Raw genomic sequence first — 9,516 nt, forward strand, 5'->3', positions numbered from 1 at the left:
ACCTAAATAATATCTTTATATGTCTTTAACCCTTGTGTTGTCCATCCAGGTCAGAAGTGATTTTGAATTTTTCGTGCTTTTTCCAGCGTTTTGGGCATTTTTTTATGCTTTTGACACTTTTTAAAAGGTTTTTGTCACTTTTTTCAACATTTTATTTTTAAATTCATGGTCAATAAACCTAGTTTATATGACATTATACCTAATTTTTGAGTTAAAAAAGCAGAAATTATGAATGATTTTGACTAATAGTTAAGATCAGAGGGTGTTTTGGGTTTATGTCAACGTTTAGTAACGTTTAGTAACGTTTTAAAACCATTTAAACATGTTTAGAAAATTGAACAAAACACCCAAAATTCAATAAAAGTAATCATTCATTTTACGTGCAAAGAGTACGTCCAGGCATCCAGGTTATTTTGGGGCATTTTGGTTCAAAGAAACCTATATTTCTGATATAAAAACCTGAAAGGACAACACAAGGGTTCAGTCTGAAATATAATATCAAACAATCAGAATAAAATATGAAATATAATATCAAACAATCAGAATAAAAGTGGAATATTAGTTTGCATGTAAACGTACTTAATGAGGCAGTGTGTGTGTGTGTGTGTGTATGTGTGTGTGTGTGTGTGTGTGTGTGTGTGTGTGTGTGTGTGTGTGTGTGTGTGTGTGTGTGTGTGTGTGTGTGTGTGTGTGTGTGTGTGTGTGTGTGTGTGTGTGTGTGTGTGTGTGTGTGTGTGTGTGTGTGTGTGTTTGTGTGTGTGTGTGTGTGTGTGTTTGTTTGTTTGTTTGTTTGTGTGCGTATGTGTGTCTGTGTGTTTGTGTGTGTGTGTGTGTGTGTGTGTGTGTGTGTGTGTGTGTGTGTGTGTGTGTGTGTGTGTGTGTGTGTGTGTGTGTGTGTGTGTGTGTGTGTGTGTGTGTGTGTGTGTGTGTGTGTGTGTGTGTGTGTGTGTGTGTGTGTGTGTGTGTGTGTGTGTGTGTGCGTATGTGTTTGTGTGTGTGTATGTGTGTGTGTGTGTGTGTGTGTGTGTGTGTGTGTGTGTGTGTGTGTGTGTATGTGTGTGTGTGTGTGTGTGTATGTGTGTGTGTGTGTGTGTGTATATGTGTGTGTGTGTGTGTGTGTGTGTGTGTGTGTGTGTGTGTGTGTGTGTGTGTGTGTGTGTGTGTGTCCAACCCTAACCCACCCAAAGACAAGATTGCATTAATACTCTTCATCCAACATGGAGGAAGCCCGATATTCAGCAGCATTTTGAACAAAACCTGTCCAAACTTCTTCTTCAGCTCCTCCAGGGTTTTATTTATTTATTATTCGTGAAAAAAATAATATTTACATTTTTTTTTATTTTCAGTATTGAGAACCAGAGAAGTCGAAACCCTTTCCAGTTAAAGAACCGATTGATCTGCTGGTTTTTAATCTCACATTTTTGTAGTGTTTCTGGGTGAAAAAGTATGCTTTTCTTCTGTTGCTGCTGGGATTATTAAATATAAAAACCTTCCTGGAGGAGCTGTTTGATTCTCTTAAACATCTCTGTAGCTTTGGTGATGTTGTGATGAGCTGAGGGGCTGATCCTTCACTCTGAGGTCCGGTACGGAGGTAAACAGGGTTCAAAATTACCTTTTTGTCCACGAGCCAAACGACTAGTGAATGTTCAGATTTCACCAAGCCACACAGTAGATTACCATTGTTTTTTTGTTGTTGTTTTTTTTTGGGGGGGGGGGGCTGGTGAGTGAAGCAAATCTACCAGCCAATTGCATATTTTACCAGCATTTGGCAAATGGTAAATGGTGCTAATTTTAAACCCTGGAGGTAAATCTGAAGTGTGGTGGTGAGGTGTCGGCCATCTTGTCGCAGGTGGGATGGATGGATGGAGATGGAGCATTGTGATTGGTGGAGTCCAGCCTACATGACGCTCTCAAAGATGATGACTTTGTTGTCGTCTGTGCCGGGCGACAGCGAGCTCAGGGACTTGATGTCGGGGGCCATGTACTCCAGGTGATGTGGCCCCCACACCGGACAGGTGAGGTGAGCCCAGCGCTGCAACACACAGTAAGGGTGTGAATCACAATTTGTATCACAATACCAAATTGTATTGATTTCTTCTTTGATTATACGATATTGATTGATATGTTAAAGGTCCCAAGGCATGAAAATGTCCCTTTATGAGGTTTTTTAACATTAATATGAGTTCCCCCAGCCTGCCTATGGTCCCCCAGTGGCTAGAAATGGTGATAGGTGTAAACCGAGCCCTGGGTATCCTGCTCTGCCTTTGAGAAAATGAAAGCTCAGATGGGCCGATCTGGAATCTTCCCTTTATGACGTCATAAGGAGAAAGGTTACCTCCCCTTTCTCTGCTCTGCCCGCTGCCCACAGCTGCCCAGAGAATTTGGCCCACCCATCAGGAAATAGAGCTACAACCGTGGCCGCAAGCTGGTCAAGATACAGTATTAGGGGACCACTAAGGTCTATATAAAAGAGACTTCAGATACAGTATTAGGGGACCACTAAGGTCTATATAAAAGAGACTTCAGATACAGTATTAGGGACCACTAAGGTCTATATAAAAGAGACTTCAGATACAGTATTAGGGGACCACTAAGGCCTATATAAAAGAGACTTCAGATACAGTATTAGGGGACCACTAAGGTCTATATAAAAGAGACTTCAGATACAGTATTAGGGGACCACTAAGGTCTATATAAAAGAGACTTCAGATACAGTATTAGGGGACCACTAAGGTCTATATAAAAGAGACTTCAGATACAGTATTAGGGGACCACTAAGGCCTATATAAAGATACTTCAGATACAGTATATATTTACAGTGAGGTACACAAAAATGTAGGTAGGTACTGCGGAACGACTGGTTAGTTAATGAGAAGATACTGAGGAACAAATGCATTCCTTTATCATTTTATTTGTACTAAAGGGAAACACACTGCTTCACTAATGGTAGTTAATGGTTAGGTAATAATTTGTTAATGGTTAACCACTCAGTATTATGCATTAGTCATTCTGGAACTTCTCATTGACTAACCACGTGAATAGTTTTTCGAATGTTTGGTTTTGTTTCTGCGTGAGCGAGCGACTGCTGACCTCTTTGAAGGTTCCCTTGGCTCTGAAGAGTTTGTAGAGAAGGGTGACGGGGATGCAGAGCATGGAGGACAGAGCCAGACACCAGCCAATCACCTCGCCCCACCACGGGTACACGTACACGTTGTTGTAAGTCAGCGGCTTGTAGTTCACCAGGTGGAACAGGAAGATGCCCTGCAGACGACAGGAGAGAGAGACATTGAGGATCAAACACGATGTTTTGGTAAGAAATAATGGATGGAGATATGTAATTGTAATTTATTTATTTGAACAGGGACAGTGTGCACAAAAAAAACATTAATAGATGCCTTGTGCTAGGTTGTAGCAAATTGCTAGTTTCTGCCCAGAGTCCCTGTGCACTTATCTCGTTATAAGTGTTTATTGTTTTCTATGTAGTATTTCAGATTGTATTTTATGTAATTTCTAAACTGTATGTATTTCTAATGTATTTATTATCTAGCCCTCCTTCCCTTTCCCTTATTGGCTATGCCACTCGTCAGGCCGCCATTGTAAATAAGAACCTGTTCTTAATGATTTGCCTGTAAAAATAAAGGTAAAATAAAAAAAATAAAAGGTAGATGGTGCAATAAAATACTGAATCTGAAATTTAGGCTACACTATACATGCATTACCTGCAGGCCTATAGGTAACAGGCATTACCTGCAGGCCTATAGGTAACAGGCATTACCTACAGGCCTAGGTAACAGGCATTACCTGCAGGCCTATAGGTAACAGGCATTACCTGCAGGCCTATAGGTAACAGGCATCACCTGCAGGCCCTATAGGTAACAGGCATCACCTGCAGGCCTATAGGTAACAGGCATTACCTGCAGGCCTATAGGTAACAGGCATTACCTACAGGCCTAGGTAACAGGCATTACCTGCAGGCCTATAGGCAACAGGCATTACCTGCAGGCCTATAGGTAACAGGCATCACCTGCAGGCCTATAGGCAACAGGCATCACCTGCAGGTCTAGGTAACATGCATTACCTACAGGCCTATAGGCAACAGGCATCACCTACAGGCCTATAGGTAACAGGCATCACCTACAGGCCTATAGGTAACAGGCATCACCTGCAGGCCTATAGGCAACAGGCATCACCTGCAGGCCCATAGGTAACAGGCATTACCCTGCAGGGCCTATAGGTAACAGGCATTACCTGCAGGCCTATAGGTAACAGGCATCACCTGCAGGTCTAGGTAACATGCATTACCTACAGGCCTATAGGCAACAGGCATCACCTACAGGCCTATAGGTAACAGGCATCACCTACAGGCCTATAGGTAACAGGCATCACCTGCAGGCCTATAGGTAACAGGCATCACCTACAGGCCTATAGGTAACAGGCATTACCTACAGGCTAGGCAACAGGCATTACCTGCAGGCCTATAGGTAACAGGCATTACCTACAGGCCTATAGGCAACAGGCATTACCTGCAGGCCTATAGGTAACAGGCATTACCTACAGGCCTATAGGCAACAGGCATTACCTGCAGGCCCATAGGTAACAGGCATTACCTGCAGGCCCATAGGTAACAGGCATTACCTGCAGGCCTATAGGTAACAGGCATTACCTGCAGGCCTATAGGTAACAGGCATTACCTGCAGGCCTATAGGTAACAGGCATTACCTGCAGGCCTATAGGTAACAGGCATTACCTGCAGGCCTATAGGTAACAGGCATTAGCTGCAGGCCTATAGGTAACAGGCATCACCTACAGGCCTATAGGTAACAGGCATTACCTGCAGGCCTATAGGTAACAGGCATTACCTGCAGGCCTATAGGCAACAGGCATCACCTGCAGGCCTATAGGCAACAGGCATCACCTACAGGCCTATAGGTAATGTAATTCCTAACGGAGATTTTCTCACAGCTCCTGAAAATGGATTGAGGGGTCCTTCGATGACACTTTCAAATGCAACGGCTTCTTTCCAGAATCCATTTTGCCGACTCTCGGTGTAGTCGCTGACGCTGATTGATTGGCTTGTGAACAAGGCAGCTGCTTTGTCTTTGTCTTTGCTCTGATAGGCTACTCTGCTACTCCTATCACGTTACCAACAGTGAAATTGACTCCCGGAGTCCCGAAAAATTGTCACCCTCTAATGTACACTTGTTGGTATGAATGTATTAGTGTGTTGGAGAATACTTAATTTATTAATGTCATGTGTTTTTGTTTTCATACAGGCCCAATAATGATCAGTCTTACCATGCAGACACATGGAGTTATAAAGGACCAGCACCACTTCATCCAGGGGAAAGGCCGGTAGCCAATCATACGCGCTACATCATCCATGAAGCGGTCAGCACCTGAAATAAACAACTCAATAATCAACATCAACAAGACAAAAATCTGAAGATCCTGCAGCAATATTAATACCAATAACATCACTCAACTCACTAACACTCAGTGTTATATGGACATTTTACCATCAGGTCATATTTGACCCATTTTTAAAGTTTCTATATGAAAAATGTGGGTTTCTTTTTACACGGATGGTTCCATAGACACGCTCTTTGAGTATAATTAGTGATCACTTCACCACTTTCATTTAATTTTGGGTGTTTTATTCAATTTTATAATTGTTTCAACACAGTATCCTGACAAAACTTTGACATAAACCAGTCTGGGATTCTCTCAACATGCAAACGTTCCTCTGATTTAAAATATTAGTCAAAATAACTCATAATTTCAGCTTTTTTAACTAAAAAAATGGGTTTAATGTCATATGAATGAGGTTTATTGGTCATGAATTCCAGAAATTAGTGTAAAACTAATAGGTTGGTGTTAGTGGTGAATCTGGCGGAAAAGTGGAAAGTGACAGAAACTTCAAAAAAGCATCAAGAATCCCAAAAAAAAAAATAAACTTTTATATTTTTACCCGGGAGGACAACACAAGAGTTAAACACATTTACACATATATTTCTAATTAATTATTTTATGACATCCTATGCTTTGATATTTATTTATTTAAAAAACATGCTATGGTATACAATTACTTAATTATGGCATTATTATGACATATATAATACTGTTCAATACATATATATATGTATATATATATATATATATGTATATATGTGTGTGTGTGTATATATACTGTATATGTATGTCTATGTATATATATATATATATATATGTGTATATATATGTGTGTATATACTGTATATGTATATATGTCTATGTATATATATGTATATATATATATATGTGTGTATATACTGTATATATATATTGTTTTGAACTTTTTTTATTACATGTTCTGCATGAAAACTTTAGATTAAGATACTTTTATATGTTTAATGAGTATTTGATGACATCCTATAGTAGGGTTTTTATTTATGTTTTACATTTTTTATGACATGTTCTGCTAAAACCTTTAGATAAGGTTACTAATATATTTTTATTATTATTATAATATCATTATTTTATGATCTGAAGAGTAGGGTGTGTTACTTCCATGCCGCGTCTTGTGCATTTGTTTACATTCAATGGGTTGATTACTTTGTTTTGGTTCATTACCTCGTGTTGTGAACCAGTTTTATTCCATTCTGTGAAAACTCGGAACAAAAGCCTCTCTCATCTGTTTTACCTGGTATCATACATTTTATTTATTTATTTATTTTTCTGTGTGAACTTACCTTGAACCAATTATCCCTTCCTCTGGTGCCCCTGTCCTATCTTTCCACTTTCACATCCTCAACGTGAATGCTTGTTAGAAAACGTATATATCCTTTGTTCTCTGAGATCTTGGAACTGCTTTCAGACTCACAAACGTCGGGCCAGTAGACGATATGATACGAACCACAAAATATTTTTTATTTTAGTTTTATTTTAATTGATTTAACATGTTTCATTTTGCTGTGCAAGTGACCAAAAATTACTGTGTTGTGTTTTTATTGCCTTTTATTGTATGATTATGACACTGTTATGACATTTAAACTATGATTTCTTTTCAACATACTATACTATGACTTTTAATGACTTTTAGACATACTATACTATGACTTTTAGACAGACTATACTATGACTTTTAGACAGACTATACTATGACTTTTTTTAGACATACTATACTATCACTTTTAGACAGACTATACTATGACTTTTAGACAGACTATACTATGACTTTTTTTAACATACTATACTATCACTTTTTTAACATACTATACTATGACTTTTAGACATACTATACTATGACTTTTTAGACATACTATACTATGACTTTTTATGACTTTTTAGACATACTATACTATCACTTTTTATGACTTTCTAGACATACTATACTATGACTTTTTAGACATACTATACTATGACTTTTTATGACTTTCTAGACATACTATACTATGACTTTTTAGACATACTATACTATGACTTTTTAGACATACTATATTATGACTTTTTAGACATACTATACTATGACTTTTAGACATACTATACTATGACTTTTTAGACATACTATATTATGACTTTTTAGACATACTATACTATGACTTTTTAGACATACTATATTATGACTTTTTATGACTTTTTAGACATACTATACTATGACTTTTTAGACATACTATACTATGACTATTTATGACTTTTTATGACTTTTTAGAAATAGTATACTATGACTTTTTTCGACATACTATACTATGACTTTTAGACATACTATACTATGACTTTTTAGACATACTATATTATGACTTTTTAGACATACTATACTATGAGTTTTTAAGACTTTTTTGACATACTATACTATGACTTTTTATGACTTTTTGACATACTATACTATGACTTTTTTCGACATACTATACTATGACTTTTTATGACTTTTTTTCGACATACTATACTATGTTGTTTTATTAATTTTTTTTCGACATACTATACTATGACTTCTTATCTTTCTACTCTCACATCCTTAAAGTGAATGGAGCTTTTGTTAGAACATGCTATAAATACTTGGTTCTCAGAGATCTTGTAACTACTTTTCAGACTCAACAGTCAAGCCACAAAACAATTGTTATCGATTCTTTTCATTTACATTCTACACTATAGTTTTTATTTGACTGTTTGACATATTTTGTGTGTTGTGAAATTATATGACTTTTAATGACATATATATACATATGAGCTTTTTAATGCCTCTTTTTGTATTATTATGACATGGTCATGACATTTTAAAACTAGGACTCTTTTCGACATACTATACTATCACTTTTTAACATACTATACTATGACTTTTTTAACATACTATACTATCACTTTTTTTTAACATACTATACTGTGACTCTTTTTAACATACTATACTATCACTTTTTTTAACATACTATACTATGACTCTTTTAACATACTATACTATCACTTTTTTAACATACTATACTATCACTTTTTTAACATACTATACTATGACTCTTTTTGACATACTATACTATCACTTTTTTTAACATACTATACTGTGACTCTTTTTAACATACTATACTATCACTTTATTTTTGACATACTATACTATGACTCTTTTTAACATACTATACTATGACTTTTTTTTAACATACTATACTATCACTTTTTTAACATACTATACTATCATTTTTGACATACTATACTATGACTTTTTTTCAACATACTATACTATCACTTTTTTTAACATACTATACTGTGACTCTTTTTAACATACTATACTATCACTTTTTTTAACATACTATACTATGACTTTTAGACAGACTATACTATGACTTTTTTTAACATACTATACTATCACTTTTTTAACATACTATACTATCACTTTTTTTAACATACTATACTATCACTTTTTTTAACATACTATACTATCACTTTTTTTAACATACTATACTACGACTTTTTGACATAAAATATCTATTACTTATTGATTTAATTGTATACCTAACTTATATTTCTTTATCTTATTTGTATATATTTCTTATCTGTTATATATTATACTTGTTGTACGTGTCCTTATTGCACCGTGGGTCGGAAACAAACATATTTTCAATTGCTTTGTATGTCTGGCACATATTGCAGAATTGACAATAAAGTTGACTTGACTAATGACTTTTTTCAACATCCTATGACTCTTTTAATATATTTTCTACATCATTTACTAAAACTCAAATCTGCTGATTGTTTTACAGTTTGAAAGAGGTGATCCAGGATAGCAGACTGATTTTCTGCTTGGGGTGGAGATGTGTTAACATTCTGTGATTTATTTGGGGAAATTGGGGGATTCTGCTTTTGCAGATTCTGTGTGGCCATGCTCGTGACACACTCGTGACACATTGTGTCACACCCTTACATTTAGTAGTATGAAAAGTATACTGTAGCAGATTGAACTGTGACCTTCTTAACTGTAACATCATATAACAGAAGTATTCACACAGGCTATTTTCAGATCAGACACTTTGCTGACAGTGTGTGTGTGTGTGTGTG

The 9,516-nt window shown here is 36.4% G+C and overlaps 1 protein-coding gene across 1 annotated transcript in view; it reads right to left on the reverse strand.

Annotated features, from left to right (window-relative positions):
• Positions 1-661: 661 nt before the first annotated feature.
• Positions 662-9,516, reverse strand: part of slc6a8 (solute carrier family 6 member 8) — a 57,223-nt gene continuing 48,368 nt past the window's right edge. Inside the window, exons 11-13 of the mRNA XM_078254095.1 lie at positions 5,296-5,396; positions 3,091-3,261; positions 662-2,032 (exon numbers count right to left, since the gene is read on the reverse strand). Coding sequence (XP_078110221.1) covers positions 1,898-2,032; positions 3,091-3,261; positions 5,296-5,396 — 407 coding nt within the window. The 3' untranslated portion in view covers positions 662-1,897. The remainder of the gene's footprint in view (positions 2,033-3,090; positions 3,262-5,295; positions 5,397-9,516) is intronic.

The sequence above is a fragment of the Sander vitreus genome, chromosome 7 (assembly GCF_031162955.1).
Source record: "Sander vitreus isolate 19-12246 chromosome 7, sanVit1, whole genome shotgun sequence".
Classification (NCBI taxonomy): Eukaryota; Metazoa; Chordata; class Actinopteri; order Perciformes; family Percidae; genus Sander; species Sander vitreus.